This window comes from Dreissena polymorpha, chromosome 14, assembly GCF_020536995.1.
Source record: "Dreissena polymorpha isolate Duluth1 chromosome 14, UMN_Dpol_1.0, whole genome shotgun sequence".
Lineage (NCBI taxonomy): Eukaryota > Metazoa > Mollusca > Bivalvia > Myida > Dreissenidae > Dreissena > Dreissena polymorpha.
This window is the reverse complement of record NC_068368.1, coordinates 1,358,888-1,382,572: the sequence shown is the minus strand read 5'-3', so window position 1 is coordinate 1,382,572 and position 23,685 is coordinate 1,358,888. Positions and strand designations below refer to the sequence as shown.

Sequence of the window (23,685 nt, the reverse complement as noted above, 5' to 3'; positions counted from 1 at the left end):
TGTCCCTCACTTCAATGATATGTTTACACGTATATTTCGTGGTCAACAGTCATATGCAACTTACTCCTATAAATATGAGGTTGATATATATTCTTTGTATAAGAATTTATTTGAATGAAAAATATATAGCTGTTTAAACCTGTATCTCTTGATAATGCAATATTTTTCTATCGAAATGTGATTTTTGTTATTCTTCGCTCGCTCGAGAATTTTCCTGTTTTCAAAAAAAACAACAGATTTTTCGCTCGACTCTTCAACTTTTTTAGCTCACCTGATTGCTCAGGTGAGCTTTTGTGACCGGTCTTTGTCCGTCGTATGTCCGTCCATCCGTCCGTTAACATTTGCTCGTAAACACTCTAGAGGCCACATTTCTTGTCCCATCTTCATGAAACTTGGTCAGAAGCTTTGTCCCAATGAAATCTCGGCCGAGTTCGAAACTGGGTTGTGCTGGGTCAAAAACTAGGTCACTAGGTCAAAAAAAAGACAAACCTTGTAAACACTTTAGAAGTCACATTTCATGCCTAATCTTCATGTAACTATGTCAAAATGTTTGTCTTCATGATATCTTGGTTGAGTTCAAAAGTGGTTCCGATCCGTTAAAAAACATGGCCGCCAGTGGGCGGGGCAGTTTTCCTTATTTGGCTAAAGAGAAACCTTGTAAACACTCTAGTTCAAGTCACAATTTTTGCCCAATCATCATGAAAGTTGGTCAAAACATTGGTTCAATTGATTTCTCGGACGAGTTCGAAAATGGTCGAGATAGGTGAAAAAACATGGCCGCCAGTGGGCGGGGCATTTTTCTCTATATTGTATATAGTGGCAGTTTTCCCTATTTGGCTATAGAGAAACCTTGTATAAACTCTAGAAGGCACAATTTTTGCCCAATCATCATGAAAGTTGGTCAAAACATTGGTTTTATTGATATCTCGGACGAGTTTGAAAATGGTCGGGGTCGGTGAAAAAACATGGCCGCCAGTGGGCGGGGCATTTTTCTCTATATGTATATAACCCCTATTGATTTTCAGGTCACTAGGTCAAAGGTCAAGTTCACGATGACCCGAAATAGTAAAATGGTTTCCGGATGATAACTCTAGAACGCTTAGGCCTAGGATCATGAAACTTCATAGGTACATTGATAATAACTCGTAGACGACCCCTATTGATATTTAGGTCACTAGGTCAAAGGTCATGGTCATGACCGGAAATAGTAAAATGGTTTCCGGATGATAACTCAAGAACGCTTAGGCCTAGGATCATGAAACTTCATAGGCACATTGATCATGACTCGTAGATGACCCCTATTGATTTTCAGGTCACTAGGTTAAAGGTCAAGGTCACGGTAACCCGAAATAGTAAAATGGTTTCCAGATGATAACTCAAGAACGCTTATGCCTAGGATCATGAAACTTCATATGTACATTGATGATAACTCGAAGATGACCCCTATTGATTTTCAGGTCACTAGGTCAAAGGTCAAGGTCAAGGTGACCTGAAATAGTAAAATGGTTTCTGGATGATAACTCAAGAACGCTTATGCCTAGGATCATGAAACTTCATAGGTACAATGATCATGACTCGCAGATGACCCCTATTGATTTTCAGGTCACTAGGTCAAAGGTCAAGGTCACAGTAACCTGAAATAGTAAAATGGTTTCTGGATGATAACTCAAGAACGCTTATGCCTAGGTTCATGAAACTTCATAGGTATATTGATCAAGACTCGCAGATGACCCCTATTGATTATCAGGTCACTAGGTCAAAGGTCAAGGTCACAGTGCCAAAAAACTTATTCACATGATGGCTGTCAAGGTCACGGTGACTCAACTTAGAAAAATGGTTTCCGGATGATAACTCAATAATGCTTACGCCTAGGATCATGAAACTTAATAGGTACATTGATCATGACTCGCAGATGAAATAATGATGAAACTTGACCAGGATGTTTGTCTGGACAATATCTAGGTCAAGTTTGACTTTTGGTAAAGATTGAATGAATCGACTCCTCTCAGGTGAGCGAACTAGGGCCATCTTGGCCCTCTTGTTTTTTTATTGGTTTACAAAAATTATTTTGAAAATGGTTCATCGGGCGGTCGAAAAAAAAAAAACATTGGAAAAAAAGTTAATACTAATAACATCAGAACAAAGAAAACATATCTTTTATAACCTTAACACAGAGACAAAAAATCAAATTATGCAATGAAACACATCTATATCTTCAAATGAAATGAGTCCTAAAAGCACCTTTTGTAACATCAGGCAATTTTAAACACTCCATTACATGACATGCGTTCTTCTCCCATTAAAACAAAAAACTGCGCTTCATTTCCGTACTTCGATGCGCACCATTACGCAATGCGATGCCCATTGCATTAATCTTATAAATTATAAGATAAACTACTCATACACAAATTATGTGTTTGCTCTTACTCGACTTATGAGATCATCCATAAAAAAAATCGAGGTAGATTGATCCCCGCGTCGTCGCGGTTATGTTTGTTAAAGTTGTTTTTGTCATGAAAACTTGTTGATTTACAACGCAAAACGTCTTATTTGAACTGACGCGAATTAATTTAATCATACACTTCAACACCGTTATTTGGAAGTCGTTGGGACCGTTAAAAAAACTTCGGATTAACGATAATTCGAAATAAACATTTGACAGAAACAAAAGAAGGAATAAAACGATTATTTTTCTTGTTTTTATTTTTGTCTTATTACAGAACATATAAAATATAATGAATAGCACAAATTATCAGACATACATATACATATAAATAAATTTTCGGAAATTAATTAACATTTTTTTAACTAAAACGCGATGTCTCTCTGAACACCGGCGTTCGCGCAGACGACAAAGGTGTAATTATCGGCTTTTGACGAGCAAAGACAAAGTTGTGAAATTACGCTCAGTATTTTGCAGTTTTGACTTCGGATTAAAGATTGTTAAAAAGGTGCGAATTATAGTGTTGGGACCGACTGAATCACTTCGAATTAACGATTTCTTCGGTTTAATGAAGTTCGGATTAACAATGAAATTTTACATAAAACAAAGAAGAACCAATATCGGGACCCGAAAAATACTTCGAAATAACGGTGACTTCGGATTATCGGTGTTCGGAATAATGGTGTTGAAGTGTATTTGTCAACTTCGCTTTTGCTTTATTTTGATAATTTAATCCAAAGTTTAATGTTAGCAAGTGTTTTTTTTTTACTGGAATTGTGAACAAGGAGTCATTTAAAGTCTTCCGAAAATGTGCAGTCTGTGTGAATTGACAGTTTGACGTTATCAAAGGTAAGCCGCTTTCTGTCTGAAGCAATAAAGCGACAAATTTCGCGCCGACAAAATTGGCTTCCTTTGTCTAGCAATCAACATGCCGAACCAATCGTGTGTTTGTTTCTCAATTGCAATCCTCCAATTTAATAATAGCACGTGCATAGCTCTGCCTTCGAATCTTTTGCTGAGAACGGAGGCGGAGTTTAACGGTTAATTTGAGCTAGTGTTTTACGTAAGTTGAGTTTCGATTTGCCCCAAAAATGCCTAATTTGTGAACTAATTTTAATGAAGCATAATGTGAATGGTTAAGAGTCTAATAGTTTAGGTTTCCATTGTGTACATGTACAAAGACTTAATGAGCATCAATAGTATTGGTATGTTCAGCTGAATGTATCAAGCGGACAAAGAGGACAAATAAATAAAACATATTGTGACAACATTATTTCATATAAATTTTAATGTTGAACAATGATATTCATATCACAATTAACGGGTTATATGTAAACCAATATAAGCAAAGGGACGTATTTTAAACTGTGTCATAAATGGACACAGATGGTAACCACTGACTGCTGACAGAGTATTTCCAATTATTGGCTGTTTAATCAGTTGCATTGATTGTGCTGGAAGAGACTTGATTATTGGTGACTTTCTTATTTAACGAAGATAAATCGATTGTATTCGATCATTGTGACATCACAAGTTATAATACGATAATATTCTGATTCCCATTTACTGTAACGATGATTTAACAGAAGTGCATAATTCTGTCACCTAAAATATTTAAATGGCTAAGTCACACTAAAATGATAAGATTAACTCTTTTATGTATGTAACTAGTCAATTATGATCCTGGATATGCCACATTCCACACCCCAGGGATCTTATGCTTTGAAGCATTTAAGTAGCCAAACAACTACGTATAACTTGCTTTATTATGAAAAGACTTGTTATGCCCCCCTTCGAAGCAGAGGGGGTATATTCCTTTGCTCATGTCGGTCTGTCGGTCGGTCCGTCCACCAGGTGGTTGTCAGACGACAACTCAAGAACACTTGGGCCTAGGATCATGAAACTTCATAGGTACATTGATCATGACTCGCAGATGACCCCTATTGATTTTGAGGTCACTAGGTCAAAGGTCAAGGTCACGGTGACCAGAAATAGTAAAATGGTTTTTGAATGATAACTCAAGAACGCATACGCCTAGGATCATGAAACTTCATGGGTAGATTGAGCATGACTTGCAGATGACCCCTATTGATTTTAGGTCACTAGGTCAAAGATCAAGGTCATGGTGACCCAAAGCAGTAAAATGGTTTCCGGATGATAACTCAAGAACGCTTATGCCTAGGATCATGAAACTTCATAGATACATTGATCATGACTCGCAGATAACCCCTATTGATTTTCAGGTCACTAGGTCAAAGGTCAAGTTCACGATGACCCAAAATAGTAAAATGGTTTCCGGATGATAACTCAAGAACGCTTAGGCCTAGGATCATGAAACTTCATAGGTACATTGATAATAACTCGTAGACGACCCCTATTGATTTTCAGGTCACTAGGTCAAAGGTCATGGTCACGATGACCCGAAATAGTAAAATGGTTTCCGGATGATAACTCAAGAACGCTTAGGCCTAGGATCATGAAACTTCATAGGTACATTGATCATGACTCGTAGATGACCCCTATTGATTTTTAGGTCACTAGGTCAAAGGTCAAGGTCACTGTAACCCGAAATAGTAAAGTGGTTTCCAGATGATAACTCAAGAACGCTTATGCCTAGGATCATCAAACTTCATAGGTACATTGATGATGACTCGAAGATGACCCCTATTGATTTTCAGGTCACTAGGTCAAAGGTCAAGGTGACCTGAAATGGTAAAATGGTTTCTGGATGATAACTCAAGAACGCTTATGCCTAAGATCATGAAACTTCATAGGTACATTGATCGTGACCCGCAGATGACCCCTATTGATTTTCAGGTCACTAGGTCAAAGGTCAAGGTCACAGTGACAAAAATCGTATTCACACAATGGCTGCCACTACAACGGACAGCCCATATGGGGGGCATGCATGCTTTACAAACAGCCCTTGTTACTTAGGTTTTTGTGTCGCCTGACTATGGTCAGGGGACATATATGTGTTGCTTGCGTCGGCCGCGTTGGCGTCCACGGCGTCCGTGGCATCACACTTTTTGAAAAAGGCTCACAGCGTCTGTGTCCCTTCAGATATCGCTTTCATATTTGGTATGCATGTATATCTGGACAGCACCTTTCCATGCACATGCAATTATTAACCCCTGTGACCTTGACCTTGAACTTTAGGTCAGAGTTCAGGTTTCAAAATCTGCGACCGCGATTCGAAAAAGGCTCATAACTTCTGTGTCCCTTCAGATATTGCTTTCATATTTGGTATGCATGTGTTTCTGGACAACATCTTTCTATGCGCATACAATTTGTTTACCCCTGTGCCATTGACCTTGAACTTGAGGTCAGCGTTCAGGTTTCCAAATCTGCAATTGTGTATTGGCGTCACTTGGTCGGTTACTCTGCACAGAATTGATTTGTGGTAATCTACTTTCACATCTCTCAAGCGATAAAATTGAAAATTAAAACATGTCATCAAAACATGTTTCGTTTTATTAGATCAATATTGCATTTGTCTGCAGACTGGTTGACAGGAAATTGTGACTTGTACAATGGTTAAATTACCTGTTCAGACGAGTCTGTAACAGGAATTTTACAACCCAGCCTTTATATTCCTTGTAAATAGTATCAGTTATTAGACACCATACAGTATTGCTGCAGCAAAATATAATTTTGCGATATATTCCCAGTTTTATTGTAACGGCCAATCGACCAGTACAAATTTAGCACGACCAATGGGAGTGGTGTGAATTGTTGTTGTTAATATACTTTCCTTGTCAGGTGCTTATGAATAATTGGACTATACAATGAAATATACTTTCCTTGTCAGGTGCTTATGAATAATTGGGCTATACAATGAAATATACTTTGCTTGTCAGGTGCTTATAAATAATTGGACTATACAATGAGACAAGTTAGTAAAAATGACGGTGCACTTTAATCAAGAGGAATTAAATTCCTTACTTTCTTAGTGATAACTTTCCTCTAGTTTTTTTTTCAAAAATGATTGTTCAAAATTGTAAAGCATTGTAATAAATTGTAAAGCATTGTAATCAAGTGAAAAACTGTGTTGACAACTTTTGCCATTCATGTACTCTGTTGCAAAATTTGAAGTCGCATCACAAAACATATAGTATCTAATTTTAATTGTTGGTGAATTTTGAATCAACAAATTGAATTATTACTATTCAATTTAAAAAAATGTTATCTTAGTATGCATAAAGTTCTAAATAAAGTAACGGTTGAATTTAAAATTGATACAAATTCACATACTTTAGTCAACCTATATGTTTATATACATTTGAAACCAATCAGACTATGTAACCATACGATAATTTTACTACAAAAGTATAAAACAATAATCGGTAAACTTAGTCTGTGATGTCTTTTCAAGCTGCAACTGTTCAATTAATTTATGATCTGAGGAGCTTAAATGTCATATTCAACCCTATACCACAATCAGAAGCAAAGTAAAAATGGCTAAGTGTAAACAGCATAAATCCAGAACAGCCTGCGATTAACTGGCAGTCTGTTCAGGTTGTATGCTGTTTGCTGCTCATCAGTATCTTAGAGTTTAAAATGAAGCCTTAAAAACTTGAATTTAGTAAAAAAGGTATTTAATTAAATAACATATACCAGTCGGGATATTTTAATCAATATAAACTAATAATTGTAAAAAATACGGTATTTTAGAACTTTTCTTTTTTCCTAGTTTGTGGTTGACAGTCCCTTTAACTGTTTTATGTTTCTGAAAAAGATAACTTATTTGTTAAAGATAGTTTAAAAAATAAAAGTAGCCAGTTATGCAATTTTGGTTCCTGTTTAGTATTGATGCCGATTAGAGAAGACACAGTTTTTAGCGAGGCAGTTTTCGGAGAAAACCCGAGCTATTGTTATAGCCAGCTCGCCGTCCGCCGTAGGCGTCGTGCTTAAACCTTAACATTAGCCATAACTTTTTATGTCCCCAACTATAGTAGTGGGGGACATATTGTTTTTGCCCTGTCTGTTGGTCTGTTGGTTGGTTGGTCTGTTGGTTGGTTGGTCTGTTGGTTGGTTGGTCTGTTGGTTGGTTGGTTGGTTTGCCCCAACTTTAACATTTGCAATAACTTTTGCAATATTGAAGATAGGAACTTGATATTTGGCATGCATATGTATCTCATGGAGCTGCACATTTTGAGTGGTGAAAGGTCAAGGTCATCCTTAAAGGTCAAAGGTCAAATATATGGGTCAAAATTGCTCATTCAATGTACACTTTTGCAGTATTTCAATATTCAAGATAGCAACTTGATATTTGGCATGCATGTGTATCTCATGGAGCTGCACAATTTGAGTGGTGAAAGGTCAAGGTCATCCTTCAAGGTCAGATGTCAAATATATGTGGCCAAAATCGCTCATTTTATGAGTACTTTTGCAATATTGAAGATAGCAACTTGATATTTGGCATGCATGTGTATCTCATGGAGCTGCACATTTTGAGTGGTGAAAGGTCAAGGTAAAGGTCATCCTTCAAGGTCAGAGGTCAAATATATGTGGCCCAAATCGCTAATTTTATGAATACTTTTGCAATATTGAAGATAGCAATTAGATATTTGGCATGCATGTGTATCTCATGGAGCTGCACATTTTTAGTGGTGAAAGGTCAAGGTTAAGGTCATCCTTCAAGGTCAAATATATGGGTCAAAATTGCTCATGTAATGTCACTTCTGCAATATTGAAGCTAGCAATTTCATATTTGAAATGCATGTGTATCTCATGGAGCTGCACATTTTGAGTGGTGAAGGGTCAAGGTCAAGGTCATCCTACAAGGTCAAACGTCATATAGGGGGACATTGTGTTTCACAAACACATCTTGTTAAATATTGAAGATAGCACTTTGATATTCGACATGCATGTGTATCTCATGGAGATGCACATTTTGAGTGGTAAAATTTTAAGGTGAACATCATCTTCAATGTCTATGATCGAAAAAACAAAGTCAAGGGAAGTAATAAGCTTTAAATGGACATATTTATCTGACCTGCCCACGGATATATTTTTGTTAAATAAATCAAAGCGGCCCAGTAGGCGGCATTTTGTTTCTGACAAACACATTGTGGTAAAAGGTCAAGGTCAGGTCATCCTTTACGGTCTATGGTAAAAAATACAGATTTAAGGGAAGTAATAAGCTTTAAAAAGGGAGAAAATTATTCAATATTGAACATAGCCACTTTATATATTTGGCATGCATGTGTATCTCATGGAGCTGCACATTTTGAGTGGTGAATCTGCAGTCACGGTAGTGGCTTTTAATTATTTGCTACCTACTAAAAATACTAAAATAGAGATTTTTTACAGACAATTATTTTCAAGGGAAGTAATTTATATAATTATATATCTCATATTACATATTTCCTTACCAAGAATTGAAGTTCTTTTCACAGTAACTGTACAGATTTATTATTTTGATTATTTATAACCCAAATGATTGATTTGTCAAAGTGTTTTTTTTTAAATGATATAATTTCTTTAATGTTCATTACATACCTGTGGACTTATGTCCATAGATACATGTGTACATGATCAACTCTGGCTATGATCTCTTTTAAACCACAGGCCTTGGTTGTCAGTGATGTCTGACATGGTCATAATTGACTGTGAGACCCTCCCCACCCCTCCCCTCCGGTTGGATTGGACAAATTTCAAGGGAAGTAATAACCTTTAAAGGGAGATGATTTCTATACCTGCCAAATGATAAATAGAAATGTTATTTCAATGCGGCGCAGTAGGGGGCATTGTGTTTCTGACAAACACATCTCTTGTTGGGTCACTAGGACAAAGGTCAAGGTCACTGTGACCTCTTAAAAAAAATAAAAAAATTCTTACAAGCTTTCGCAGCCGAGCGTGGCACCCGTTATGCTGTGCTCTTGTTGTAATCATTGTTTGTTTTGCAATACACTATTAGCACGTTTAGAGCAATGCTAGGCCTCTGGTATTATCCTTGGTAGCAGACAAACAACTTTTTTTTATGAATAAAATGTCAAATATTTCCTTTTAATTTGCTTGAAATATGAATGGCAGAATTTTTGAATGGTAAAATACATAAATGTTATCAAGTTTCCAATAAATAATGATATTTTATACCGTTCTTATTGTTTATTTAACCTTCTATTGATTTGTTGTTGCATATGTAAACAAAATGTGTGCGCGCTTACTAGTGTCGGGTTTATCACTGTATAAAATAATGTATTTTCGTGACTGATAGAAAAAGGTGGTTAATTAAAAACGGTAGTGGGGAATACATGCATGTCATATCATATTCATGTCGATCACTCACTGATAATCGTCAATAAAGTGAAATTTCATATAAAAATGTATTATAACTTCAGTCTCTAAATACAGATAAAATGTCACCAGAATGCAGGATTTTACGTTTATTTTCAAAATTGTCTACGGGGAAGGACCTCCAAATCACCTGATTGCAGGAGGGGGACGCCCCCTCCTGCATCTACTCCTTCGCCACTTCGTTGCTCAATAACAATCTTTGATGGGAAATTTTGCACCCCCCTTTTCAAAACCCTGGCTACGGGCCTGTGGTCAGTGTTCAGTATCAGATTAAGTAAACATTGGTATATTTATGTACATTTTCAGACTGGGAAAATTTATACTAATATAAATTTCTGTTATAGTTTATATTTATGATAGAATAAAAAATTTGTTGAGTGTTTTGTTTAAGGAAACCTCTTAAATGATGAAAACAACCGTAAATCTTGTTATAATAAAACCTTACCATTCATTATTGTAATAATGAAATAATAATTAAAAAAGAGTGAAATTTGCCAAAAAAGATAAATTAAAGGTGAATCGAAATTAATGTTAATTATAATATAATGTATATTTTTTGTAATGTCATATTTTGGACTTATTATTATGTTAAATGTAAATTTCCTAGTATATATAAAAAAAAATTCCTAGTATATATAAAAATAAAATTGCCACCATTTTTCGTACAAAAGATCTGTAACAAAGATAGACAGGTAGGCAGTTAGTGGAAAGTCTTAAAGTCTAGAAGTTTAAAAGACAGCAGTAGATAAAACATATTTTAATTAAAACTTGTGTTTTATAATTAGTTATCATTTAACATTTTACAAACCTTTAAAACAGCTGATATCCTTACTTTTGAATTTTTAAACAGAAATATAAAATGTTAGGTCTGAAAGTAAGCTTTTAAGCTTCTAGCAATTTAACATTGAATAAAAATATGCACGGATATTAGATCAAAGCTTTGTGACAATCATGATTTATCCTGTAGTTTAACAAAATAGTTATGTTTATAATGAATTTTATTTAAATGTGCAATGTATAATTACAATGATTTTTTTTAAATAAAAATGTTTATTAAGTTATCAGTTACCAGTCATTTTTTGTTCTGTACTTTCTTTGATATTTAATTATTATTCAGGTTCATTGAATTTTGCTAAGTCCTATATAAGGCTCTGTATAAAACACGAAGTTCAAAATTCCATATCGTGGCATCTAAATCATTTTATAAGTATGGAATTTCACCTCACAAAAGCAACAAAGTGCGAAATCCCATCTGCATTGAATCTCAAAATAAATCCTTCTGAAAAAGTAAAAGTCCATTTTTCCACATTTAATTTATAAATCTTTGCATTGTGAAATAGATTACATGTAAGTCCAAATCTCCGCAACTGAACATTTTCTATGTGTCATTTTTCCTCGTTTTCTCCACATTTAAGATATATTTCCGCAAATAGCAAATTCTTGTTCACGGAGATTTGCGGAAAATGAAGCTTTCCGCAACTGTTCCGCAATTTTCCATATTTTCTCTGCTTTTTGAAATGCAACGCGGAAATCTGAACTAAGGGTACTCTGCCACGAAATGTAAAGCCTTTTTTTCAATTACATATTTAAGAAAGCTATTGCTATCACATAAAAGGTGTTGCATTATTTAAGTTGTAATTTTAGAAGATCCCATATGATAATTTCATTCAGATTTACTAAACAAAATAATTGTAAAATAATAAATTGTTTTGTTTTTTTTGCTTTCAGCGATTGTCAAAAAAGATTGTGTAGCAACTTACCCCTGACAAGGACCTAAGCAGTGCAGTCGCATAGTCATGGTGCTGTTATCAAATGATGCAAAAACTTAATATAATTTAGTTTGTAACTAAATCAAATTACAAATTCTCTTTTTATCTCACACCCTATAATGAACTGACCTTCATATAAAAAAGATGTCAAATTAATTTTATATTGTGAAAAGCAAAATATAAAGAGAAGCAAGTTGGTGAACCACATTGCATTAAGTTGTAATTTTAGTAGATCCCTTATGATCATTTTATTCAGATTGACTAAACAAAATGATTTTAAAATAGTTAATTGTATTTTTAGCTCACCTGATTGCTCAGGTGAGCTTTTGTGACTGGTCTTTGTCTGTCGTCCGTCCGTCTGTCCGTTAACATCTGCTCGTAAACACTCTAGAGGCCACATTTCTTGTCCCTTCTTCATGAAACTTGGTCAGAAGCTTTGTCCCAATGAAATCTCGGCCGAGTTCGAAATTGGGCTGTGCCAGGTCAAAAAAAATGAAAAACCTTGTAAACACTGTAGAAGTCACATTTCATGCCCAATCTTCATGTGACTTTGTAAAATGTTTGTCTTAATGATATCTTGGTTGAGTTCAAAAGTGGTTCCGGTCCGTTGAAAAACATGTCCGCCAGTGGGCGGGGCAGTTTTCCTTATTTGGCTATAGAGAAACTTTGTAAACACTCTAGAAGTCACAATTTTTTACCAATCATCATGAAAGTTAGTCAAAACATTGGTTTAATTGATTTCTCGGAGGAGTTCAAAAAAGGTCCAGATCGGTGAAAAACATGGCCGCCAGTGGGCATGGCATTTTTCTCTATATGTATATAGTGGCAGTTTTCCCTATTTGGTTATAGAGAAATCTTGTAAACACTCTAGAAGTCACAATTTTTGCCCAATTATCATGAAAGTTGGTCAAAACATTGGTTTTATTGATATCTCGGACGTGGTTGAAAATGGTCCGGATCGGTGAAAAAACATGGCCGCCAGTGGACGTGGCATTTTTCTCTGTATGTATATAGTGGCAGTTTTCCCAATTTGGCTATAGAGAAATCTTGTTAACAATCTAGAAGTCACAATTTTTGCCCAATCATCATGAAAGTTGGTCAAAACATTGGTTTTATTGATATCTTGGACGAGTTCAAAAATGGTCCGGATCGGTTTAAAAACATGGCCGCCAGTGTGTGGGGCATTTTTCTCTATATGTATATAGTGAAAACATGTGAACACTCTAGAAGTCCTTCCACCAGATGGTTTCCGAATGATAACTCAAGAACACTTAGGCCTAGGATCATGAAACTTCATAGGTACATTGATCATGACTGGCAGATGACCCCTATTTATTTTCAGGTCATGAGGTCAAAGGTCAAGGTCACGGTGACCCGAAACAGTAAAATTGTTTCTGGATGATAACTCAAGAACGCTTAAGCCTAGGATCACGAAACTTCATAGGTACATTGATCATGACTCGCAGATGACACCTATTGATTTGCAGGTCACTAGGTCAAAGATCAAGGTCACGGTGACTCAACTAAGAAATATTGTTCTCGGATGATAACTCAAAAACGCTTACACCTAGGATCATGAAACTTCATATGTACATTGATCATGACTTGCAGATGACCCCTATTGACTTTCAGGCCACTAGGTCAAAGGTCAAGGTCACGATGACCCAGACACAGTAAAATGGTTTCCAGATGATAACTCAAGGAAGCTTACGCCTAAAATCACAAAATTTCATAGGTACATTGATCATGACTCGCAGATGACCCCTTTTGATTTTCAGGTCACTAGATTAAAGGTCAAGGTCATGGTGACTCGACACAGTAAAATTGTTTTCGGATGATGTCTCAGGAGTACTCATAGGCCTAGGATCATTTAACTTTATAGGTTCATTGATCATGACTGGCAGATGACCCCTATTGATTTTCAGGTCTGTAGGTCAAAGGTCAAGTTCACAGTGACAATAAACGTATTCACACAATGGCTTCCACTACAACTGACAGCCCATATGGGGGGCATGCATGTTTTACAAAAGCCCTTGTTATTTTTGTAAGCAATTAAGTTTGATGTTTGGAAAGGGGGGTCAACTCAAAATATAGGTAACAAGGTCAAATCTTAAACAGACAATAACACTCCATACGCCAGAGTTTTGGTTCAATAATGATGAAACTTGACCAGGATGTTTGTCTGGACAATATCTAAGTCAAGTTTGACATGTGGTAAAGATTGAATGAACCGACTCCTCTCAGGTGAGCAAACTAGGGCCATCTTGGCCCTCTTGTTTAAAAAAAATCTGTAGACCAACAAATCAATTTGGAGTGGCCTTAGTTTATATTGATTAAAACATCAGGGCTTTTCATCAGGAAATTGGGAAAAGGCACTAGCCTTCCAAATTGGGAATTTCATGTGCGATACTGCTAATTTGTGAAAGACCGTGTTTTTGAAAGTTTTTCAAACAGGGTCTTTTTCATTGTGCAGAAGTATTAAGACACATTGTGGTTCATTCTTAATCATATTAGAGCTTATTGCTTTCAGTTTGGGAGATGCCCAATATGTCGAAGTAAAAAAAAAAACAACATTTAATTTGAGAAATTTCTCTATCAATTTTGGGAAAAAATGACCCTATTTTCAATTGGGAAGCAGCCGAATTTCGATATGATAACAGGACCCTTGTTAATTGATCGATTTATGACACGTAGCGAAGTCATGGCATTGCCATGGAGACACTGCGGATTAGTGGGAACACAAATTCGAGGTGCAGTTAAGCCTAAGATTAATAAGGTACATATGGATTTTGTAAAATCCGGGACATTTGACAGATTTCTGGGACTGCGGGACATATTCTTCATTTCCAGGACAATCCTGGACAATCCGGGACGTATGGCTTGTATGCATTAAAACCTAGCAGACCATTGGCTAAAGGTTTCTGGGCCATAACATTTGCATAAATAACTATGTAAACCAGTAAAAGACAACGGTTTCACCCAACAGCTTAAAGTGAAACATATATAAAAGAAATGTATTGCTAACAGACTGGTATTTTTAAGTAGGAGTAATATGTTGCAACAATTAATGCTTTGCATATTGCATACCCGAATTTGATTTTCAATGCAATAGTTTCAGACAGAGGGGGTAATCACGTGATAGTCAAGATGGCGACGTCCATACCGAGACAGTTATTTTTCACCGTTTTATACCATTTATTACTTCTGTTTATTTTTAAATGACGCTCACTTTTCAGCCACATCAGTAAAAAGGTGATAAGCATTTATATCATATTTAAATTCGCTTTATACCTCGACTTTACTCGACGCAAATTTTTAGTGGATCCCTAATTAGGTCATCCCGCTAAGAAATTTCACACCGAGAAAAGTCGAGATATAGAGCGAATATTACTATGAAATAAAAGCCAGTAACTTTCTTCCTAATATGGCTGGAAAGTTAGCGGAATAAAAAATAATAATAAAAGTTATAATTGGTATTAAACGACAAAAATACCTGCCTCGGCATGGACGTCGCCATCTTGTCTGTCGCGTGATTACCCCCTCTGGTTTCAGAGTTTCCCTTATTTTCAATCACCTTTTTTTTCTCCAAATTTTCCGACTACTCTATTTGTAGTGGTATCGGGTCATTTCGCCCTATAACCTCTTCGCCCTAAGTCAACCTGAGTGGTTTTGCCCTTGGTTGTTTCGCCCTTACAAGTGGGTTGTTGCTCCCTTATTAGCTCGGCTGTTTTCGGAGGTATTGTTATAGCCAGTGTGTCGTGCTAAAACCTTGACATTTTGCTCTAAAATCAAAGTGCTTCCAACTGAAACTTTGATACTTAATATGTATATGCACCATGATGAGTTCTACACACCATAATCATTTTGGGGTCACTAGGTCAAAGGTCAAGGTCACTGTGACCTCTAAAAAAAATATAATCTGACAAGCTTTCATTCATTCAAAACTGCACCCACAGCTGAGCATGGCACCCGTTATGCAGTGCTCTTGTTTTATAATATAATGGTTTTGTTTAACATATATGGGAAACTAAGACACACATTTGATTATTCCGCAATTATCCATTTGATTGTAATTGCAATAAATTAACGGAAACATTATGTTGCATTATGTTACAAACTAAGTATCATAATTAATAAGTTTGGCAGAGGTATGATTAGTTGATTTGCCAATTAAAATAATTTTAGGACCTTTAACATTTATCCAACCAACATAGATCCGAAGATGTTTGATAAGACAGATGATTGGCTAATTAATAGCATAAAAACACTTGTTATGTGCTTTCTAAGTATCCCCTTATCCCCAAACATTGTTGTTAAATTTCAAAAGGAAGTAGGACTTCAGCTTGTGACAAGCTAAAGAAAAATCCTTTTAAATCGCTGTATGTGTAAAAACTAGGGTGAAAGACCCAGAAATTATGGCGAAACGACCCAGAGCTAACGCAGCCTTGTCATTATTAACCGATTGCCGATCGAATTCATCGGTTAAAATTTCCAGAAAATTGGTTGTTTTTCCAGAATCTTTAAAATTGCAATCAGAAGTTTTGATCTCGAAAACCGACAATAATTGAAGGAATAACCATAGAATGTTTTGACCTGGGGCCGTTTTAACTAGCTACCGCGACACCAATAATTTGCCGCGTTTTGTAAAACGGCTTTTGATTGGTTTATCGCTTCGGTATACGGCCAATCATGTAGAAATTGGTCAACATTTCTCACCGCCGCGCAACACCACGGTAGCAGTGTGCAACTGTACATGCAAAAATAAAAACATTTTAATTCAAAATTGTTTAAATACTGTGGCTAATAAAAATAAAGATAATTGTATAGAAAATTAATATATGTTTTAATTCATAGGTACGTCTACAATAAATTTATTCATCGTTTCCAAGCTTATGCCGAGTAATTACGGCAAATTGGGACCCCACTTGCGTAAAACACGTGTTCAATAAACCGTTGAACTCCACCTCCGTTCCCTTCAAAAGATTCCAAAGGCGGAGCTATGCACGTGCTGTTACGTATTTGGATGGTTGCTATTGAGTTATAATCACCCAATTGGTTAAGCATGTTTATTGCTAGACGCTAGACAAAGGAAGCCAATTTTGTCGAGGAGAATGGTGTGGCTTTATGCTTTCAGACAGGAAGCAGCTTTCCTTTCATGACGTCAAACTGTCAATTCACACAGATTGCGAATTTCTGAGAGACTTTTATTAGGGTCCTCGGTCATTTGTTTACATGTTCAGTATAGAAAAAACACCTGTTAACATAAACACTTTGGATTAAATTATGAAAATAAAAACAATGTTGCAAACTGTGATTATATTAATTGGTAAGTATCAGTTAAAAGACTACGTTTTGTTTGTCGTAAATCAACGAGTTTCCTATACAACTACTTCTACAACAATTACCGTGGGAATCGATCGATCTTGGTCGATTTTTTTTTTTATTGTATATACCGGTATATATATATATATATATATATATATATATATATATATATATATATATATATATATATATATATATACTTGTAATAAATGTAATTTTTTTAAAAATTAGGAAGTCAAACAAAGTTAAATTGATCGTTATCTCTTTAAAAACGGAGTTTCCTCCGCGTTGCCAAACGCCAAGGGTCGCCGCGTCAGCTTATCAATTTGCCGATCGTTAACCTCGGAGACTTCAATCATGCAAACTCCGCGTATCTTGGGACGTTCTTATTCTCCCTCCATAAGCGTGCCCGCGGAGTAGCGAGGGAAATTGGGGGAAACGCGTGGACTTTACTGTACAGTGTACTAACAATGTGAAAATCTTTCTCTTCTTTTAAGACCTCATTTTACCTTTTTGTGCTCTGAGAATAGCAATATTTTGTCCCTCAAAATGTCTAGAATTCGTTTTCGGTCAGGGGGGCTTTGCCCCCAAAGCCTCCCTAACAGGGCGTTGCCCTGGACACACATTGGGGCCTAGGCGGCCCCCTTGACCCCCGGCATAATTGGTTACTTTTCCAAAATAATCCCTTGTTTGAAATCTAAATGACAACCCTGCTAACGGGTATTAGGGCGAAACAACTCAGGGGCGAACAGGTATTAGGGCGAAACAACTCAGGGGCGAACAGGTATTTGGGCAAAACAACTCAGGGGCAAACAGATATTAGGGCGAAACAACTCAGGGGCAAACAGGTATTAGGGCGAAACAACTCAGGGGCGAACAGGTATTAGGGCGAAACAACTCAGGGGCGAACAGTTATTAGGGCGAAACAACTCAGGGGCGAACAGGTATTAGGGCGAAACGACCCTGATTCATTTGTAGTCTGTAAATTTTCAGACAAAATTTTATTATTTTTAAATGTCAGCAGGCCTCGACACTAACTTTTTTTCAACTAGCCCAATCCGGCTAGTCAATACAGAACCTGCTAGTCCTGACCAATCTTTCATGTGCCCTGACCCAAGTATTATCAAAACATTTATATTTATCATTCAACTTGTATTTTCTTGTGCATGGTGATGCGCAATTATGATTCAATCATTTTTATTAGCTTGCCTTACTAATGGGTAAGTGAATCTTAAATGTCGCAAAATTACGTGTTAGGGTAAAATTGTGCAGGGTTAGCTCCCTTTAAGTTTTATACTAAAAGCTGGGATCGACCTTTAATATTAGTTTTGCTTATTGAATTGCGTAGAAAAGATTGTCAAAACAATTCTAATCGATCAAACAAATTAAAGTTATTTAAATTGATAAAAAATTAATAATTTTAATGTAACTTTGTGTTAATGTCGAGTTTGATACCTTCATCGATCCCGGACGATCATGGGTGATCCCGGCTTTTAGTTTAAAATGTATTTTTATCCAGAAAACACGTCACTTCGAGGAAACCAATCAAAAACCAAATCTCTGTTGGTTGGTTGGTCTGTTGGTTGGTTGGTTTGCACCAACTTTAACATTTTGCAATAACTTTTGCTATATTGAAGATAGTATTTTCATATTTGGCATGCATGTGTATCTCATGAAGCTGCACATTTTGAGTGGTGAAAGGTCAAGGTCATCCTTCAAGGTCAGAGGTCAAATATATGTGGCCAAAATCGCTCATTTTTGATATTTGGCATGCATGTGTATCTCATGGAGCTGCACATTTTGAGTGGTGAAAGATCAAGGTCATCCTTCAAGGTCAGAGGTCAAATATATGTGGCCCAAATTGCTTATTATATGAATACTTTTGCAATATTGAAGAAAGCAACTTGATATTTGGCATGCATGTGTATCTCATGGAGCTGCACATTTTGAGTGGTGAAAGGTCAAGGTCATCCTTCAAGGTCAGAGGTCAAATATATGTGGCCCAAATTGCTTATTTTATGAATACTTTTGCAATATTGAAGATAGCAACTTGATATTTGGCATGCAAGTGTATCTCATGGAGCTGCATATTTTGAGTGGTGAAAGATCAAGGTCATCCTTCAAGGTCAAATATGTGGGTCAAAATTGCGCATGTAATGTCACTTCTGCAATATTGAAGCTAGCAATTTTATATTTGAAAGGCGTGTGTATCTCAAGGAGCTGCACATTTTGAGTGGTGAAGGGTCAAGGTGAAGGTCATCCTACAAGGTCAAACATCATATAGGGGGACATTGTGTTTTACAAACACATCTTGTCTCCTACGGGACATATATTGCTTGGCAATAGTCTTGTTTCAAGTGCAGTTTATTGATATAGAACACATAATCCCGCCCAGAATACACACGACCGGTCGGGCATATTCCTGGGACATTGGCTAGCCCGGACCTAGGTAAAGGCAGTGAATGTCGTTCAGACGTGCCTTGGTGTCGAGCCCAGGTCAGAAAACTTAGAGCAATTATGGTATTCTAGTGGAATGCTTTTCTTATGGCATTTGCATGGTTTTATTGTTAACTTATATGTAAAAAATTCCAGGAGAATTATGGGCTTGATAAAATAGAAATCCGTGACAATGGCGAGGGTATACCATCATCCTCCATTCCCCTGGTTGCCAAGCGACATCATACCTCTAAAATAGCCACCGTCTCAGATATTGAAGCTGTGTCTACTTACGGTTTCAGAGGCGAAGCAGTAGGTGTGTAGTTTCTGTTTATTAACTTTGCTTGTTGGTAAAAGCAGTGCAGTCATAGAAACCCTGCATTTACCATTTTGTCATTTGTAATAGATTAATAATGTAAACTTAGTTCAATCTAATTCTTGCAAAGAATTTATGTAGGTAATATTTGGTTGTATAATGTGAAACCAAGAGGTTCTAAAATAACTTATTTTTTTACAAAAAGTTATTCTGTTTTGCATAAATTGTTATCTTTTATCTTTCAGGTTCATTATGCACAGTGTCCTCTTTGTCGATAACTTCAAAAACCAAGCATGATGATGTTGGTCAGACCTTTACATTTGATCACCATGGTAATGTTACCTCTCAGAAACCAGCAGCAATCAGTCAAGGTAATTATGTGAATTAGATAACAATAAAAAAAAAAACTTTTTGTTTAAATGGACATTGCTGTGTGTTATAATAATTGTTCTTTGTTATGAAATGTTGGGCCTTTAAAAAGTTGTCTTTTTAGTGGGAAGGCAGGCAAATTTCATATAAAAAAACGATAGTAATTCAGAGATTCAGAAAATGTTGTTGGGCTTAGGTGAACACCAATGCTGACATTAAGAGTTAAGACTTGGTTATTAAAACATTAAATAATTGATACTGAACAAGTAATATAATGCCCTCATACAAGTCTACTGTGACAGAATCTCTTGGGATTGAAGGTAACTACGATACCGTCAGTGCATTTGCAACTGTCAGTATTCAACATAAATGTTTTTGTTAGTGTGCAGCTTTTATAATTGTGACTACTTTTTGCTGAAAACCCAAATGAATTATATTCAAAGGTTGTCAATTTTTTTGATAGAAAAGCAAAATAGAATGTGTATTCTCTTGTTTCAGTGAAAAAAATGGAATATACTGTGAATGTAAAACAATATATTGAATATGCTGTTAGTCTGTTTTGAAGGCTAACCATAACATTTACAAAAAGCAAGGTTGTAACTGAAATGTTCGAAGTCTTTATTTTTTCAGGAACAACAATAGTGGCCACAAATCTGTTCACAAACGTGCCAGTAAGGAGACAGATGTTCAACTCGGTCAAGAAGAAGAAAGAAGAGCTAAAGAAGATTGAAGACTTATTGTATATTTATGGCATCATAAAACATGATGTTCGAATATCCCTTCACAATAACAAGGTACTGTTTTATTAGTTAAAGAATTACTAAGTTTAGTTGCATGTGTAAAAGGACTGGAAAAGGAACTTGTAAGTTTTAAGGTACATGTACATTAACATTATGTTAGATCAAAATATTGTAAGATGTCAAAAAATTAAGTGTGTCAAAACAGAATTAAAAAATTTCTGAGTTTGTCAACAAAATCCTGAATGTGGTAATAACTTTGTTTTGGGCATGATAATTCAGTTTGTTGAATATGAAATGTTAAATTATTCACATGTATTTACATGTAAATCCACACATTAAGTCATGGCTTTGTTTCCTATTGACCATTCAACGATAGCAAGTCCTCATATTTGTCAGATTCAGAGAGCTAGCTTAAATTCTTGTATAGAAGCAGTACTTTTTATCTAAAAATTGATGGCATTAATCCCCTAGAAATAATGTTTTTTACAAAAACAGCAAAAAACACAGCAGCTACACATCAATTGAAGTGCATAAATTCATAGTTTGCAAAGAAAAGCATTTGGTGTGCAAGTCCTGTTTTAACTCTTTCCCTCTCAGAAGCAAAGTGAAAATAGCTATGTGCAAACTGCATGAAACCAGAACAGCCTGCGATTGTATATCAGATTATGTTCCAATGTATTATGTTTCAATAAAACTGTGCATAATGCACATGTGTATAGCATTGTCCCAGATAAACCTATGCAGAAAGCACTGGCTGATTGGTGAGGACAGTTTCCGCCTTTACATTGTCCCAGATAAACCTATGCAGAAAGCACTGGGTGATTGGTGAGGACAGTTTCCGCCTTAACTAGATTTTCCTTAAGAAGAAACTTCCTTTGAGAGAAAAATAATTCCATAAAAGTGATGTTGTCCCTGCATAGCCTGTGTAAACTGCACTTGCTAATCTTAGACGATACTGTACCCAATGCATAAGCCCAGCATTCCGAGAGTGTGGTTTAACCCTTTGCATGCTGGGAAATTTGTTGTCTGCTAAAATGTCATCTGCTGAATTTTTAAAATTAGCATTTTCTTCCATTTTTTTCAAAGAATACTATCAGAAAAGCAAACAGTTTGGATCCTGATGAGACGCCACGTTCTGTGGCGTCTCATCTGGATCCATACTGTTTGCAAAGGCCTTCAAAATTCGGTTCCAGCACTGAAAGAGTTAATCGTATATTAATATCCAGGACCTGGTGTGGCAGAAACCAAGCTTTCCAGACTTGCGAAGTGCCCTGTCAGCAGTATTTGGGAGAATTTGTGCCGTGCAGTTGGACAGTCATCAGTGTGAATCAGAAACAACCAAGGTGAGTGACAGTAGAAACACAGGCAGGGCCTTCCCAAGGCTTGTTGTAGGCGCCAAGGTCCTTGGCGGGGTGGAAGGTGTCCTATGAATGATTGTTACAGAGTTTGTGTCTTACTGTACCCTTGGTTGTGGCTTTGGTGAAAACTCTTGTATGACAAGAACACTGTTAAGTGTTAATACATTGATTGAAACATTGAATAATAGGAATCTGAAATAGGTTACAGAGTGATTTCTGTTTGTTTGTTTTTATATTTGAAAACAGCAAAGAAGAATGAAATAAGATAACAACTAAAAGCTATTCCAAATTAACGAGTGAAGGGTTGGTTTTTTATTGTACTTTTTTGGAAACATGGAAGTATCCTCTGTTAATAGATCACCTTTTCAACAAACTTTCTTCATAGTATTTGTACATCCAAAATCATTAAACGGATATACCGGTAAATAGTTTTTAATTCATATTTCAGAATGTTAAAAATCAGGATCACAATCTCTCTTACTGTGTAGCATCAGAAATATTACACTTTGTAAATGAAAACACGGGCAGGTTAATTATATACAAGCCTACAAACACTATACTGTGCCAACAGGTGAGAATTGAGTGCTGCCTGCCTAAGCCTGCGTCTGCAGTGACCATCACAAGCCGCTCTACTAACGACAGGTGCTTTGTAGTCATGAATCAACGTCCAGTTCAACTGAAAGACATTGAAAAGGTTAGTTCTGACACTGGTATGAATTTTTTAACCCACATTTTGACATTTGGATGTGTCTGTTTTCATAAATGGTGCACATGGAAAATACGATGTTGAAACAGATATCCTTTTTTCTGAAGAAAGAAAATTATTATAGCTGGTGTTTGTGTTTGCATTGAGATCAAGCATGTTCCTGCTGAAGCATTTAACATATGACTGTGGCAAACACCAGGTGATGACTGAATGCATGGTTGAAAGTTGAAACGACTAAGGACCTGCACTTTACTTCAAAATTGACACTTATTAAGAGCTGATAAGAAGGCAGCAAGAGTACCAGTTGACAATAAAGGGGCAGGGCTTGGCAAGAAAGCTATTCTTCTTTATATAGCACACTTATTATTAGCTTTTGTTGGTCACTACCTTAACAATACCACTGTTTTAAAAATGAAATAAAATAGGAACAGGGTTTTATACACATACTATATTATTATAATTATTATAAATAAATTGTCTATCATTGATCTTTTTATGTTTAAAAAAAGAAAAAAAAGCATACCATGTTTACTGTTAAGGTTGTTCGTGAGTACTACTGCCACAGTGTGCCTTGTGAGGGCCGACATCCTGTGTACTACATACATGTGACCTTGCCTTGCAAAGATGTGGACGTCAATGTGGATCCTAACAAGACAAAAGTCATGCTACATCATCAGGTAACAATGATAGCCTTTTTCTTTCAACAAAGATGCAGAATCTTTTAAGGAAGGCCATATATTGGAGACTATATGTTAAAATTTTCTTTAACTTGATAATAATTATTCTATTAACTCTTGTTCTTTTATACCTAATGATAAAATATGAAATTTCTGCAGTGAAATAACAGCAGTGAAAATAATCAAATTGTTATTTTCACCGGTGAAAATAGCAAATTTTCGGAACTACTTTTTCTATTATTAG

At 36.0% G+C, this 23,685-nt stretch overlaps 1 protein-coding gene across 4 annotated transcripts in view; it reads left to right on the top strand.

Annotated features, from left to right (window-relative positions):
- LOC127857590 (PMS1 protein homolog 1-like) overlaps positions 1-23,685 on the top strand; it is a 56,452-nt gene that overhangs the window by 10,077 nt on the left and 22,690 nt on the right. For 2 of the 4 annotated variants that reach the window (XM_052394067.1, XM_052394068.1), the window contains exons 2-8: positions 11,474-11,544; positions 19,432-19,591; positions 19,837-19,962; positions 20,591-20,754; positions 21,927-22,043; positions 22,630-22,752; positions 23,304-23,441. In XM_052394067.1, the coding sequence (XP_052250027.1) occupies positions 11,542-11,544; positions 19,432-19,591; positions 19,837-19,962; positions 20,591-20,754; positions 21,927-22,043; positions 22,630-22,752; positions 23,304-23,441 (831 nt within the window). In that variant the 5' untranslated portion in view covers positions 11,474-11,541. The remainder of the gene's footprint in view (positions 1-11,473; positions 11,545-19,431; positions 19,592-19,836; positions 19,963-20,590; positions 20,755-21,926; positions 22,044-22,629; positions 22,753-23,303; positions 23,442-23,685) is intronic. The other 2 variants (XR_008038513.1, XM_052394066.1) reach the window with 1 other exon arrangement.